Genomic DNA, 16,182 nt, shown 5'->3' with positions numbered 1-16,182 from the left:
GGTAGTGTGTGGTGGAATACTCAGTCAACCTGGAAACTTCACTTCGCCTGACTTTGGCAATGGAAACTACAGCAACAACCTGAACTGTGAATGGCTGATCCAGAACCCACATCATATGAATTCTTCCATTGTGGTTATAATAGATGAGCTCCATCTAGAGCATCACCAAACCTGTGAGTGGGACTACTTGGAATTCAGACTGGGTAAGAGTTTCCAAATGCAGAAAGAGAGACATAACACCATCCAATGTACCATTTACTTTAAAGCTGTTGCTGATAAGCAAACAATTATGGCATGTTTTATCTGTTCCTCGTATACAGGAGATATGAATGGAGAGCTTTTGACTCGTTTATGTGGTCAATTCCCTCCTACGGTCCCCATAGTAGTATCCACCCCTGAACTCTGGGTTCACTTCCTGTCCGATGAGGCTGTGGGAGATCTGGGCTTCAAAGCCACGTATTACTTTTCAGGTACTATCGTTTAATTGGTGACACTTAAACAGATGGATCTCTGCTCGTTAAAATTCTGCATGAGCTCACCTACCTATGATTTTCTACAGAATGTGGAGGGTCACAAAGTGGAGAGGAAGGAGCCATCTCTAGCCCTGGATATCCCAATAACTACCCCAGCCCGAGCCGCTGTACTTGGTTTCTCGAAGCTCCGGTGGGCCACACTATCATTGTAAGTCAAGACTGCTTCTTGGGTCTGTTGTTTTTACTGTTTTCTTTCAACCTTAACAATGAAGTTCATCATTAACGTCACATAATATCCTTATATTCTAGCTCACTTTTACATACTTTGAAGTGGAGGAACACAGCCAGTGCACCTGGGATTCAGTGACTATCTTCAATGGAGCCTCACCAGGATCCCCAGTTATTGGTCAATACTGTGGCCACAACTCTCCAGGAACTATCCAATCAGGCTCCAACAAATTAGTTGTGTTGTTCCTTGCTGATCATTCAGTGTCCAGAGGAGGATTTACTGCCACCTGGTCAACGGACTCATCAGGTATAAAAAGGAAAAAAAAATCTTGTCTACTTTCTGTAGGCTTTTACATATTAAATTAATTTTTTTCCTCAAATTTCTTTCTCTTCTTCAGGATGTGGAGGAACTATCCATGCTGATACAGGCACCATCAAATCTCCCAATTATCCTCAGAATTTCCCAGCCAATACTGAATGTTCCTGGACCATCATCGCCCATGATGGAAACCATCTAGAGATGGGCTTTGCCAGTGACTTCCAGATCCCAGACCCAAGTGGACAGTGTCAAAACAGTTACATCAAGGTAAACAGATGGCCATTTAAAAATGAACCTTCCCTGATGTTGCATTTTTGGGATTTGCCGATTGACTTTTCATAATCTGTCTATATTTATCTCTCAGGTGTGGTCTGACAACGTACAGAATGATGAGACTCTCTTGTCCACTGGTTGTGGCACTACAGCTCCTGCTGCAGTCATTGCACCCCGAAATGTTATTACGACTCGTTTCCAGTCCTCGGATACACCTGGCAAAGGCTTCTCTGCTGCATTCTACACTAGTATGTATCGTATGTATAGTACGTAACAAGTTTCAGTCCCCTGTCAAATAATTCAAATAGTGCATTTTTTCTATTTTACATCATCTTTTAGGTTGTGGGGCCAATTTCACAGCCTCATCTGGCCGTGTCGTGTCTCCAAACTACCCAGACCACTACCCGGGAGGCTCCAACTGTAATTACATCATTGATGCTGGAGATCAGACCGTGGTTGTGCTTACTTTCAAAACTTTCCAGTTAGAGGGTATGCCTCCTCCTCAAAAATCACTAATTGTTTCATACATCTTGATATAAGAAATCGAAAAATAACTCAAAGGATAAGAGCAGTTCTGTAAACTGAATAATCATCATGCATTTCCATCTCCTCTAGCACACTCCACATGTGTCTATGATGGTGTTAAGATCTATAGTGGCATCACCACCAGTGGTGTTCCCTTGGCTACTCTTTGTGGAAATACCATCCCAGGTGTCTTCACCACATTTGGACCAATGCTCATCAACTTCTACTCTGATTCTATCATCCATGACAATGGCTTCCTGGCAGAATACAGAACTATACGTAAGCCTCAACCACAAAACAAACTGTACATTTAATGCAATAGTTTTTGGTTCTCTGTATACTATACTATGTGCTGATAAAGGATGTGGCTTAGATGGAGGTGTGACTTCAGTATAAGTGTGCGCTAGAGTAAGTTTGGGTTGTTTACCATCTGATTCACTGAGCCCAGAAATGTGGAATGAGCAGAATCACTGGAATGAGAGGACGCTGCACTTTTCAAACAATATGAGGGGATTTGGGGAGAATATGCAAATACGCAAGAGAATTCCATTGCAACAGATTCCACTGTTACTTCCACTAACAAACTCATTCACTGTAAATGGTGCACAATAGAAATGCACTGTCAAGTGCTCTGTGACTTGGTGTTGTATGGGAAGACAGCCCAAATTTCTCAAAGAACGGCTGTCAGCCTCAAGCACATGAGCAAGACATTTAAATACATTTAGAGCCATTCCTATTAATTTCATCCCTACATGTTGGTTTATACGATTACTGTGTAAATGTTACTGTACATCTGTATATCGATATGTGTGTTCATGTGTTTTTAACAGCATGCGGTGGTGTGTTTAATGCTACTTCTGGGACAATCAGCAGTCCATCTCATTCTATCACCAACTACCATCACAACATCAACTGCACATACCACATATATGTTCGTGACAATCGTGTCATTGATCTCAAGTGAGTTTGATCCAATTTAAGTGATTTGAAGAAATCATATCATTAGGAATTGTTTTATTTATGTTTTGAAAACATATCGTCATAGACACAATTAAAACATTTTGTAAGTTTCAGAACTCAAAACTTGGTCCAAATTTACAATTCACATTCTAATGATCAAACAGCAAGTGGAAAAAGGTCATTAAAAACTTAAAGGGATAGTTCACCACAAATGAAAATTCTGTCATTAATTACTCACCCTCATGTCCTTCCAAACCCGTAAGACCTTGGTTCATCTTCGGAACACAAATTAAGATTTTTTGGTGAAATCCGAGAGCTTTCTGACCCTGCATTAACAGCAATGTAACTTCCACTTTCAAGGCCCAGAAAGGTAGTAAGGACATCATTAAAATAGTCCATGTGAAATCAGTGGTTCTACCGTAATTTCATGTTTACCATGAATGCTGATGCTGACATGGCATTAAATAAAAATATACTGCTACTACTACTACCGTAAAGTTATGAAGCTATGAGAGTACTTTTTGTGCGTAAAGAAAACAAAAATAACTTTATAGAAACAATTCTTCTCTTCCGTGTCTGCCGCACATTCACAAGAGTACCACAACGCATGCTTCATAAAATTAAGGCTGAACCACTGTCACATGGACTATTTTAACAATGTCCTTGCTACCTTTCTGGGCCTTGAACGTAGTAGTTACATTGCTATCTATGCAGGGTATGCTCTCGGATTTCATTAAACATATCTTAATAGTGTTCTAAAGATGAATGAAGGTATTACGGTTTGGAACAACATGAGGGTGAGTAAGTAATTTCTGGGTGAACTATCACTTTAATAAATGCCTATACATAATCAAGGAAATGTCTTAGGGCAAGTGTTTACATTATAAATCCATAAAAAAATCAATTTCTAAGTCTCATGTTCTATAAATTCTTAACTTTCGTACATACTATCTCTTTATGGGACCCTCACCCACATTCTCTTTGGTCTGCACTGATCTAAATTAGAACAACAATAAAAGTAAAAATCTTTACAGCTCAAATCCTGCTAGGCATCCATCATGCCCGCTATGCTTCACCAGCGAGACAGATGCTCAGAGAGAAAAGCATTCTGGTATTGATCATCTGTCTTTCTCTTTGTTCAGTAAACCCCAATGAGATCTTGTATCGATGCCAGACAGGAAACCCTTCACCCGTAATTTGTCCCTATAGGCTTTCTTTCAGGGAAACCCCCCTCTCCCATTAGTGGTATCACTTTCTAGCTTGTTCTGCATCATTTCCATAGTAATCATCAACGGTTTGTATTTTTTCCTGTCCGATAGGTTCAACTCTTTCAGTTTGGAAGCCTCCTCGACCTGCCGCTATGACTATGTGGCGGTATATGATGGAGAGAACACTCTGGCCCCATTAATGGGGAAGTTCTGTGGACGCGAACTGCCGCCCAACCTCAGATCTTCATCCAAGCACCTGTTTCTCCAGTTTGTTACAGACTCATCGGTTGCGGCGGAGGGTTGGAGAGCAACCTACCATGAGACTTTAGGTAGTGTTTCTCCATCTCATACATCACCAATGAGCCTCCTTAACAACACTCTTAACAATAAAGGTTCTTTATTGGCATGTTTGGTTTGGTTCAAAGAGGAAACGTTGACATTTATGGAACCTTTCCATTCCACAAAAGGTTCTTTATAGTGGAAAAATGGTTCTTTCAATTTTTGAAGAATTAGAATTTTAAATGGTTCCTTTAAGAACTGTTCACCGAAAGGTTCTCTGAGGAGCCAAAAATGGTTCTTCTCCCTTTTTTTCATCATCTGATTCAACAGACTGTAACTGACATGTTGCTCACAGGTCAAGATGTGTGATACTTTGACCTTGTTCCTTTATGGTTCTCATTTTGGAATAGTGTGAAGAATGTGTGGGTGATTTCATAGTGAATCACAATGACAAAGATCTCATTTGCATCATTGAGGACTGAACAAAGTGTTCAGGGGTCATAAACAGTGTTCTTTGTAACAGCTTTGTGCTTTAAAGCGTCTGATGCACCAGTCACTTCAGGATGACCAGGCTCTTTAATAAGATGTGAGTTGTAAACACTTTTGTAGCTCGTCTCTGGGGGTGTTGAGTGAACCACCCCATCCTACAAGCGCCACTGTTGTTCTTTGAGAACAACACAATTCATTCAGACCACAAGAGTCTGTTCCTTCACCCTGACTGAAAACAAGACATAAGTCTTTATTGGCCAGTGCTGTCAAAGAGCCAGTAAAGTACTCCTAATTCTTTTGTAGTGTCCTACAATTTATATGCAAATAAACACAGTATTTTTGTGGCTGATTAGAATTTTAGAACTAATTTACATTAACAGGTATATATATTTAATTCATTTAAAGTGTAATCTTAATTTTATTAACTTAATATTAACTTCAATTTATGTTTGTAAATATATTAAATATTAATATAATATTATATGCAATATTAAATATTTTTTACTTTCTTATATTAATAACTTTAACTTTATTTAGTGAATGCAAATCTACATTACATTATTATATTATTATACATTATATTATTAATATTTTGCACATTTTATTAATTTATAATGTATGTCATTGTAATATTCACTTCATATAAATTGAAGTTAATATATATATATATATATATATATATATATATATATATATATATATATAGAGAGAGAGAGAGAGAGAGAGAGAGAATTTATTATTATATTAACTTCATATAATTTTAACTTAAATGTTAGTTTTTAGTTTTAGAAAATTAGACGCATATATACATGTAATTAATTTATTGAATGAAATTTGACATTACATTATTTAATTTATTTTACATTAATTATTTTTTAATTAAATTAATATATTAACATTGTGTTTAAAATAATTTAAATATTATATAATTGTATAAGTTTTTTTGTGAATGTAAATCTATATTATATTACATATAATTAATAATATACATTTTTTATAATATACATCATTGTAATATACATTGTCATTTTACATAAATGTGAATAAATGCTGTTATATAATAATATATATTTATTTGTATTTATTATCATATTATTACTTCATATAATATTACCTTAAATGTTAGTTTTTAGTTTAGTTTTAGTAAATTGGTGTCATGTGGAAGGACATTCTTATTCAAAGAATATTTGTGTGGACAAAAATGTGTATGCCCTGAGCACAAGAATCTGCTTTTTTTATCGTTTTAAATAGATCTATCAATAGTTAGACAACTTCTACATTAGGCTTTGAATCTAACAAACAAAGACAAAAACTCACATTTTGTCACTTTTGTGGACTCTACTGCCTCTTGCTGGCAGTTTCTTGAAAGCACATCCTACAGTTGTTGTGAATCTCTCTCACTCTCTCTTTCTGTCTCCTCATCCATCGTTTGCTCCAGGTCCTCAGCAGGGCTGTGGCGGTTACTTGTCTTCCCCCACCGGAACGTTTGGTTCTCCTGATATTGACATGAATGGTCAGTACGAGCCACGTATGGACTGTATGTGGACCATTGCTGTGGAGGTCAATAAAGGCATTAACCTCACATTCACATCCTTTGAGCTCGAGGGCTCCTCTGGAACCCTCTGCAGATATGATTATGTCAAGGTAAAAGCTGTCACATATAATATAACAAATTAAAATACAGCATAATTTGCAGCATAATAATATATATCTTTATACCTACATCTTACCCATCTCTAGATCTATGATGGTGATAGCTCTATTTATCCATTGATTGGCACATTCTGTGGAGATGTAGTACCTGCCCCCTTCGTCTCGGCCAGTAATTTCCTGACCGTGCACTTCATCTCGGACGGCACCGTTCAACGCCGTGGCTTCAATGCCACCTACAGCACAACGGACAGTAAGATTGAACTTTATGTCCTAATGCTTTTATCACTGCAGGTTTGAATCACTCATGCTAAAATACTTTTTCATACTTTAGGTCTTTGTGGTGGAGCGCTCAATGCCACAGCATCATCTCAGACCATCACATCCCCATATTACCCCAATGCCTACCCGCCGTTCGCCACTTGCCGCTGGGTGCTGGATGCTCCTTCTCAGGAGGTGGTGAAAGTGTCTGTTCAGCAGTTTCACCTGGACTCCAGCCAGAGCTGCACCAGCAACTTCCTGGAGTTTAAAGACTTCCCTGTGGTGAGACTCAATCAGTAGCCTCACTAAATAACTCAAACAATATAGAATCTCACAGGTCACAATGGCTAATAATTTTGGTAGGCTAGACCACATCTTTTTATCTATTTACAATGAGACAATGATCTTGTCCAGCAAAATGAGAGCTTTTTGAAAACGCTTTTCCGAGTGGATAAATTTGAAAATGTGGATACATTTGGAGAGCGTTTTGACATGAAAACACTGTTTTCAAATCTATCTGATTTAATTGTGGACAGTCTTGTTAATAGAAAAAAAATCTGATTTAAATTTATTTTAAATTTAATATTTATTTAAATGTAATTAAATTATTTATTTCATATTAAATGTTTTGTGGTTTTGTCATTTTTATTATTATTTTTTATTTTATTCTAAACATTTCAAACAGTAGTATGTATTATCGACTTTATATTTTATATATATATATATGTATATTATATATATTATATATATATATATGACTTTATATATGACAAATATAATAAAGTCGAGATAATGCATTTGAAATGTTTAATATATATATATATATATATATATATATATATATATATATATATAAAATTTCATTTATTGTAATTTTTGTGATTATCATTTTTATATTTACTATTTAATCTTATTTAAACATAGTTTTCATTTATCTTTCCACTGCCATTTATCATACAGTAACATATTCAAGTTTATTGAAGTTTGCTATCTTCACTTTACAACTTTCAAGTTGTATTTTGGCAGTGATTAATTTTCATTTTTAATTTAATTTTTGTCTCTCAGGGAGATTATGGACAGGCTCATAAGTTCTGTGGCACTGACTCACATGTGCCAGATTTCTACAGTTACGGCCGCACCATGCACATCACCTTCAAATCAGATGCCTTCATGACTGGCAACGGATTCAGCCTCACCTATCAGGTGGCAGGTGAGTCCTTTCCCTATGATTACTAGAAGTGTTTTACTCTTGCTGGTGTGGTTATACTGTCAGTTTGTGTATATGTCTGAACGTTACGTATCTGCAGGTTGCAGCAGGGTGTATGAACAGGAATACGGTTACCTCAAGAGCCCAGGCTGGCCTGACATATACACTAATAATCTTGAATGCAGCATCGTACTGCAGGCCCCTCAGAACAGCGCCATCTCTCTGTTCTTCACCAGTTTTGATGTGGAAAATCATCCTTCCTGCAACTTCGACTATCTTGAGGTGAGTATAAAGATACTGAAATGCCACCAGATTAACAGCAATGTGAAGAAAAAATGTGAAAACACAGCAGCCGAATACACTGTTTTCAAATATATCTGATTTAATTATGGACATAGCCTTAGTAATAGAAAAAATCAGATTTTTTTTTTTTTTTAAAGTAAAATTTTTTGTGCTTTTGTCATTTTTATTATTTTTTATTTAAGTTTTTGTTCCATTATAGTTTTCATTTTAGTTTTTTCTTTCCTGTTGGTAATTTCAATGCTTCATCTTAAACATCTGATATTTGTATTTTATTTCATTTCATCTTTATTTTAATTAACAAAATGTTTAAGTTTACAATGATTACCGTTTCAATCCTAATTATCCCAAGATTATCTGAAGGTACATAATCCAGTGTATCCAGTGATTAATAGCAATGAGAAGAAAAAAATGTGAAATAGAATGAGAATGCAGTATACGCTAAATACTGCCTACTAATAAAAACAAAAAATGAATAAATTAATAAATAAAACAAAACATATCAAGCTGTAGTATACTGCATTGTCAGCTGACTTGATCATCTAGCATTGTTAATACTATAAACTAAAACTAAAACTATAGTAATTTTCTTTAACTGAAATGAAATAAAAAAAATTAATAAAAAAAATATTGAAAGGAAAACTTGAATTTGAAATGCTCCTCTAGTAAATAAGTAGAATAAGAATTAAAATAAGTTTGTGTTGAAGTGCTTAAATGACTAAAACTAAAATAAATATAAATTAAAGCTAAATAGAAATATTTAAAGAACAAAATCTAATATAAATGTCCAAAAACATGAAATTAATAAACCATAAACTAAAATTAAACTGCAAATATAAAAATAAAAGCTATTCCAAAATTTCATTAAATACTATAATAATCTGTAAATAATACTAAAATAATATTGACATGAACTAATTACGTTCATGTTTAATTCAGCAAGCTGTCCAGTTTTTGTTTTACATAAAATTTATACTCGTTTTTTTTTTTACAAAAAAAATATTTAAAAATCATAGCTAATACAGTATTACTGTCACATTGGTAATTATGTGTCAAGGCGAGTATATTGCATTATGGGATATAGTAGTACCCAGTGCCGTATACTCCGTTGCTGCACATTTGGGCAACTGTAGATCATCCGAGTATTGCATACATACACCAGAAATAATAGAAGTATGGTAATAATTGCATGGTACTATGTTGTGATGATGATAATGTAGCTGTTTAATGTAGATTTATTTCTGCTGATGTAGGTCAGAAACGGCAGTACTGCCACATCGCCTCTGTTAGGGAAGTACTGTGGAAGCACACTACCCAGTCCTGTCTTCCCAGGAAGCAACCAGCTCTTCCTGTATTTCAAGAGTGACTTTACTACATCCCGTAACGGCTTTGAGATCACCTGGACTTCCTCTCCACAGGGTAAACACAAACGCTTGTTATATTACAATTGCCTCAGACAGTCCAACACTGCTAAAGATTTGATGCAAGTCCTAATTGCTACTTTTGTGTGTCCAGGTTGTGGTGGTGTGTTATATGGAGACCACGGCTCTTTCGCCAGTCCAAACTACCCTGGCACTTACGCCAATGGCACTTCCTGTGAGTGGGGAATCAGGGCTCCTAGCGGCAGAGTGGTGACGGTCACATTCAACCAGATCAGCATTGATGATCCAGGAGATTGTGAGAACAACTACTTGAAGCTGTATGATGGACCGGATGCTAATTCACCTGTTGTTGGGCCGTACTGTGGAACGGTATGTGTGAAAAAAAACATTACTGTATATTCCAGAAATGAATACTTTTATTAGTATTGACATGCTTTCCATTCATTAAAGAATCATGAAAAAATGTATCTCAGTATTCAGCAGCACAACTGTTTTTAACATAGATAATAATCAGAAATGTTTTATGATATCTGAAGGATCACGTGACACTGAAGACTGCAGTAATGATGCTGAAAATTCACCTTTGATCACAGGAATAAATTACATTTTGAAATATTTTCAAATAGAAAAGAGTTATTTTAGATTGCAATAATATTTCACAATATTTTACTCTATATTTAATCAAATAAATGCAGCCTTTGGGAATTTCCTTTCAAAACTTTAAACAATCTCACTGACCACAAACAGTAATGTGTACTGTATATACTCAAATTATATATGGATATATAATGGAATTGTTTTTTGCTTTTCTGCAGGAGACAAATATCGCCCCTTTCAGAGCTTCTTCAAACCTTGTGTTTGTGAAGTTCTCAGCCCAGTCTGCCGTTCTCCCGTCTGGGTTCAGACTCAACTGGAGCAGCTGAGAAGAAATTTAAAAAATAAATATTCATACACACGCACACACACAGAAACTTGTGAACACGCGTTGCAATCATGTAAACAGTCACATAAATAATGTAATATGAACTATTATTTGTAGATAATTGTTTAAAGAATTAATCTATGTATTTTTTGATGCCTTTTTGGAAAATAAAGATGTTTCATGAAGTTCTTGTTTAATTATGTTCTTAAGTCATCATTTTGCAAAACACAAGCAAGACATTACAAAGATCTCTTTTGTGAATTTTCTCTGGATTTTTCAATGGAAAAGTCTCTGCAAAAGCTGTTAATGTTTGGCGGTTCTTTAAGTGTTTAATATATATTTCACTGTCTGATATCCTCAGCTCTGGACTTTGTCCAAAGCGCCCACTCATGCGTTATACGTTACACACTCGACACAGACAGAGACTACGGGTGAAAATAAAGAGATGGCAAATTTGGAGGGAGATAAAAGCTGTGTGCGGCAGATCATGGGTCTGTCTGCTCTGTAGAGGGAGACAGATTTCAGCTTTCTTCATGCAATGCTTCTATATTGAGAAAGCAAACAAACATTTCATCTAATATTTCATTTCTTACTCAGCAAAATGCTCCCATCAAAGTCAAAGAAATGTCTGGGAAAAGAGGCCCAGCAGTCTGATCAACAGAAAAACTGAGCTTTTGAGACATTACCATCTGTATTAAGGCCTTTCTCACTATTTTTACAGTCGTTTTATAATTGTTTTTCCTTAACTTAACAGGGTTAAAGTTCATGAGAAGCTCTGTGTAATAAAAATATGTTGACCTTGGAAGCAGTGCACAAAAGAGCCTCCGGAGACATTTACTACCGATGCAGTGAGGAATTTATATTTTCTGTCTATAATAATGCAGAAAAAACAAGAGATAATCAAAAAAATGTGTAATGTATATATTTTAACATTTTAAAGTCTTAAAATATTACAAATAAGTATCATTTTGTTAAAAACTGGTTTTCTTGATTTTAAGATGAAATGTTTGGACCAGTGTTATTTTAGTATCGATACTTTTATAGTTTTTATTTATATTTGAATCATTTTTTATTATATTCTCCATTTTAATTTTAGTTAGAGTTTTATTAATCTTGCTGTGTGTTTTGTCATATTTATTATTTTTTAATATATGTAGTTTTTATTGTTTTATTTCAGTTTAAATTATTTTAGTACATCAAGTTAAACTAAAATGAGAAATGTTGCCTTGGCAACTAACAAAAATAATTATTTATTTTATTTCAAGGAATTAATTTTTCTTTAATGGTTTTAATTTTAGGTTCAGTTTTAGTTAACTAAAACTATAACCCAGATTTGGACATATTCCTGACCATTTTATAACACAAATTTTACTGTAATTTTATTTTTAAAAATTAATTGTGGTAACAAAATGTGTAAATGCCTGATATTCAATAGTGTATATAATATTAATTATTTTCAACCAATGTTCTCTAGTTCTCAGTAAATCAAACAGCTGACAAGCCATAAAATCCACATTCATTCCAGACAAAACCAGAGATCATATTCAGTAATATGCTGGTGGTCTGCTCTAATCATGGTACAGTAAGTTCCTCAGGCACATAATTTGAGAACACCTCATAAATCAACCAGCAGAACAGTCACACATACACGCATTCCCACCTCAGCGCTCACTTTGGGCAAGTGTAAGTGCTTACTGCTCCTTAATGTGGATTCTAATAAAATACACACCTCCCCATGCCCTCATGCCATGTCTGACGGGGTCCGATCTCCACTGGCTTCTGGCCCAGTGTGTTGGTTAAAGATTTTACAACATAAACAAGCCTTGGCCCTGGAATCCAGAACTCCCGCTCTGCAAAGCAAAGTTCAACCATGCTGAAGCATCTGTTGCCATTCACCAAATATAATCAAGCCTATAAATAGAGCCACTGTTTTTCAGTCCCCCATAGAAATGGTCAACCCTGCAAGAACCAGACACAGACGGAGAGAGACGGGCAAAGGAAGAACCAAGATCCAGTCTGTGGATAGTCCCGCCTGGGACGACAGGAACCCGAGAGAAGAGAGGAGGAGGAGACAGCGAAGACTCCTATCGCTCTTCCTAAACAATGTGTCTCCCTTGGAAGGTAGGTAATAGCTGGGGATCTGGGTGGTAGACAACAGCTGCTCGCACCTGCTGCTGGATTCCCTAATGTCACATTATTCAGACAATATATCGGATGGACAAATAAATTAATATTGAGGTAAATATAATATTTATATAGTTACATAAATGAACAACACATTACAACAAATGTATTTATGTTAATGTAATTATTTTAAAATCATTAAACTCACAAGTAAAACATACAGAGGCATAACATGTAACTGAGATACTATTATAATTTGTTTAACATTTTGAATTAGTTTTTATTTCCGTAATTTCCAATTTCATTTTAATTTTATTTAAAGTTTTAGTAATTTGTTGTGTGTTTTTACTATTTTGATTGGTTATTGTTTTAAACATGTTTAAAAATATGTTTAAATCGTTTTTAGTACATTTTCATTTCAGTTTTAGGCTGTTTTAGTAATTGTCATTACACTGTAAATAAATACATTTATTTTTGGTGTGAAATATTTTATTTATAATAATTATAATATGATGGTAATAAACCAATAGGCTATGGTAACAAAATTACTCATATTCAGGTTATATGTCAGAATATGGATGAAATAATTTGTACTAAATTTATATTATACAAAAATTATATATATATAATTAAGTATAAGTAAGTAAGTAAGTAAAAGTATATATATACACACATTTTCAATAATGTTCAACAATATCTATTTATCAAAAAATAAAAAAATCTAGCTACTGACAAACATAAAAACCACATTCATTCATTTTTGGCAAGACATTACATAACACACTGTGATTAATTATATAAACTTAAACATTATACCTTGAACTGTTCTGTAGCATGAAGAAAAATCATAAAACTGGGCAAGGATTTTTCGTTTCATAACAGAGATCTGCAGTATTTAGAATCCAAGAGGAACTAAATAAAAACTGATAAAAAAAAAAAAAAAAAAAACTTCTGGAGCCTATTTTAAAATAATTAAAGATTAACACTTTCAATCAGAACTAGTTCAATGCGTCAATGTATGTAGGCGACTATACAATTTGTAATCAAACAGGTTAAAAGCTAGTATTTAACCAGAAACGAGTCTAGCATTATTTATGCATCAGTAATAATATGTAGCCTACACATCACTGTGGTGGCTGTTATCTTTGACAGCGCATTGGCAGAATGCTTTTCCACACGTCTCATCTACATTTTCATTGATTGGTCGAATGATACGCACTATTGCGGCGGAGCGAGTTCTGATTGGACAAATATGTTCCTTATTTCAACAATCCGCCGACATTCTAGCAGCTGATTGGACAACGGAACAGAGTTCTGTCTGGCATTCTTTTCCTCTCTCTGGACCCCGGAAATACCCTTTTATGGAAGGAATGCGAGACTTTTACAGACAGACATACTATCAACTTCCGGTTGGGTGTGAGCGACTTTGCTGGTTCAAAAATATCTGGTTTTACTGCCCTGAGGGCTCGGATATATGTTTTCTGTTTTTCCTGCATGTTTGTGTATTTTCCTCACTACTGAGTGAGTTCTTTATATGCTTGTAATGACTGGATTTGAGGCGAAAGTGGCCAAACTCTCTTCGTAAGATTCTCTGCTTGATTCAGGTCTTTTATTTGCTCATATTTTCTTGTAGAAAATGTCAAAGTCTCTGAAGAAGATAGTGGAGGAGAGTCGGGAGAAGAACCTACCGGAAGTGGACATGTGTGACAGAGGAATATCAAACCTGCTGGATATTCCTGGACTATGTGAGTCTGTAGAGAGTTACTATATAACGTTACTAGTTTAAAGTTGTGTTAATGTTAATTAAAGTGTGGGTAATGCATCTTATTTATTGACACTGTCATAGTAAGTTGTCTTTATTTACAGGAGAAGATTGGTGGCGTCATCACGTTGACGTCATCATGCAATGACGTCATCCACTAAACGTGTCATTATTGTTGTTTTATAGTCACTTTATCCAACATAACCCAACTGGTCCTGAGCCACAACAAGCTGAGTGGTAAGTTCTTCATATCTCAAGAGAAACGTCTTTTTGCATTTTTTCTTTTAATTTCAATATATTGCACGATTATATTTGCATGCAAACTTTATGCAATACATATTTGAGAAATGATAAAACATTCTGTAAGTTTTATAGCATGGCTTTTCCTAGGGTTGGAAGTACTGATTGACCACAAAAAGCAATTTCATGAATTGAAATGTATTTAATTGCATTATATTTAACAATTTTCCAAGTTTAATATTGTATTGTGACTGCAGGTTCATGAGGGTTGTTGACATAACTTGTTAACTCCACTAGATGGCTGTCTTGCCCTTACTGATCACTGGTTGTTTGATTTTATAGTCTGCTCAGTTTAAGTACAGTAGTAATAAAAAGGGAAGATTAGTAGTAGTTAGTAACATCTTCATTGCAATTTGTGAACATTCACTTTCTTTTTTCTTTTATATGTGAGTTTAAAGATAGTCTGCATAAGTTGAGAGTTTTTCAGTGTAGTTTGGAGCTTGTTTTCCCCTCCCACCTAATCTTTGGGTCCATGTTAACCGCTCTGAGCCATGTTCACACTCATCTGATCTGTACAGGAAATGTTTGGTCGGGGATTTGTTTGTTTATGCAGGAATCTTTACCCTTAATCTCCATGAAGATCCTGGTGTGATAATGCACAAATCTGTCAGGTAGCGTCTGTAGTAATGATCAAAGCCTTTTAATACGATTTATAAGATTTAATAAGATTTGAAGATGAGGAAATGACTCATTCCGTTACGCGTCACACCATTTGACTGTAGCTGGTTTAAACAAGAGAAATAAATATTTATGCGGTCCAGAAGCTTGAGGTCACTAGCAAAATGCTTCTATTTTGGTTTTGTGTTATTACAAATATTATATTGTATTAGTTTATATTATATTATAATATATTATCTTTTTTCATCTTATTACATTTTTATTTTTTCCCCGACACAGTTCCCTTCTTGATCGTAAATCTTTTGAAAGAAGCATTTTCCACAGAGCTATATGTATACTATAAAAATAAATGTGAAATGAAATATATATAAACACACACACACACACACATACATATATATTATATATATATATATATATATATATATATATATATATATATATATATATATATATACACATATATATATATATAAATAAATACATCATAATATTACATTGTTATTACAGTCTTTATTAATGTTCAAATCCTTTTAATACGATTTATATGATTTGAATATGAGGAAATTTTTTCTGCACCTGTAGCTGATTTAAATAAAGAAAAAAATTAACTGTATGGATACACAGTGGGGTCCAAAAGTCTGAGACCACAAGCAAAATGCTTGTATTTTGCATTTAAAAAATAAATTTAAATAAATTTGAAGTGAAATATATATTAAAAAATCAATAATATTATATTATAAAAATTATTGTTATTAAAACTATAAATTTGATTGATATGTACAGTCATGAATATAAATCATAAATATTTCTTCTTAATTTTAAAATTAATTAATGGGAAATATTTACGAAAAAGAATTTAAGGCTTAAAAAAAAAAAAAAAAAAAAAAACTCTATAGAAG

The 16,182-nt window shown here is 34.3% G+C and overlaps 2 protein-coding genes across 4 annotated transcripts in view; both read left to right on the top strand.

The window, feature by feature from the left end:
* LOC306864890 (cubilin-like) overlaps positions 1-10,477 on the top strand; it is a gene marked incomplete at both ends in the record, with an annotated part of 36,615 nt that extends 26,138 nt beyond the window's left edge. The window contains 18 exons of the mRNA XM_079409173.1: positions 6-203; positions 321-470; positions 560-681; positions 783-1,008; positions 1,100-1,287; positions 1,385-1,541; positions 1,633-1,782; positions 1,909-2,097; positions 2,649-2,778; positions 4,098-4,315; positions 6,193-6,398; positions 6,495-6,657; positions 6,739-6,947; positions 7,731-7,875; positions 7,973-8,154; positions 9,426-9,591; positions 9,688-9,923; positions 10,370-10,477. Coding sequence (XP_079265299.1) covers positions 6-203; positions 321-470; positions 560-681; positions 783-1,008; positions 1,100-1,287; positions 1,385-1,541; positions 1,633-1,782; positions 1,909-2,097; positions 2,649-2,778; positions 4,098-4,315; positions 6,193-6,398; positions 6,495-6,657; positions 6,739-6,947; positions 7,731-7,875; positions 7,973-8,154; positions 9,426-9,591; positions 9,688-9,923; positions 10,370-10,477 — 3,143 coding nt within the window. The remainder of the gene's footprint in view (positions 1-5; positions 204-320; positions 471-559; positions 682-782; positions 1,009-1,099; positions 1,288-1,384; positions 1,542-1,632; positions 1,783-1,908; positions 2,098-2,648; positions 2,779-4,097; positions 4,316-6,192; positions 6,399-6,494; positions 6,658-6,738; positions 6,948-7,730; positions 7,876-7,972; positions 8,155-9,425; positions 9,592-9,687; positions 9,924-10,369) is intronic.
* A 1,968-nt stretch (positions 10,478-12,445) lies between these two features.
* rsu1 (Ras suppressor protein 1) overlaps positions 12,446-16,182 on the top strand; it is a 31,554-nt gene continuing 27,817 nt past the window's right edge. Inside the window, exons 1-3 of one of the 3 annotated variants that reach the window (XM_079409210.1) lie at positions 12,446-12,597; positions 14,234-14,345; positions 14,549-14,599. In XM_079409210.1, coding sequence (XP_079265336.1) covers positions 12,580-12,597; positions 14,234-14,345; positions 14,549-14,599 — 181 coding nt within the window. In that variant the 5' untranslated portion in view covers positions 12,446-12,579. Of the gene's footprint in view, positions 12,598-13,964; positions 14,122-14,233; positions 14,346-14,548; positions 14,600-16,182 lie in introns of those variants that run through there. The other 2 variants (XM_079409211.1, XM_079409212.1) reach the window with 2 other exon arrangements.

The sequence above is a fragment of the Barbus barbus genome, assembly GCF_936440315.1.
Source record: "Barbus barbus genome assembly, chromosome: 46".
NCBI lineage: Eukaryota > Metazoa > Chordata > Actinopteri > Cypriniformes > Cyprinidae > Barbus > Barbus barbus.
The sequence above is the reverse complement of the archived record's forward strand: the minus strand, read 5'-3'. Positions and strand labels throughout refer to the sequence as shown.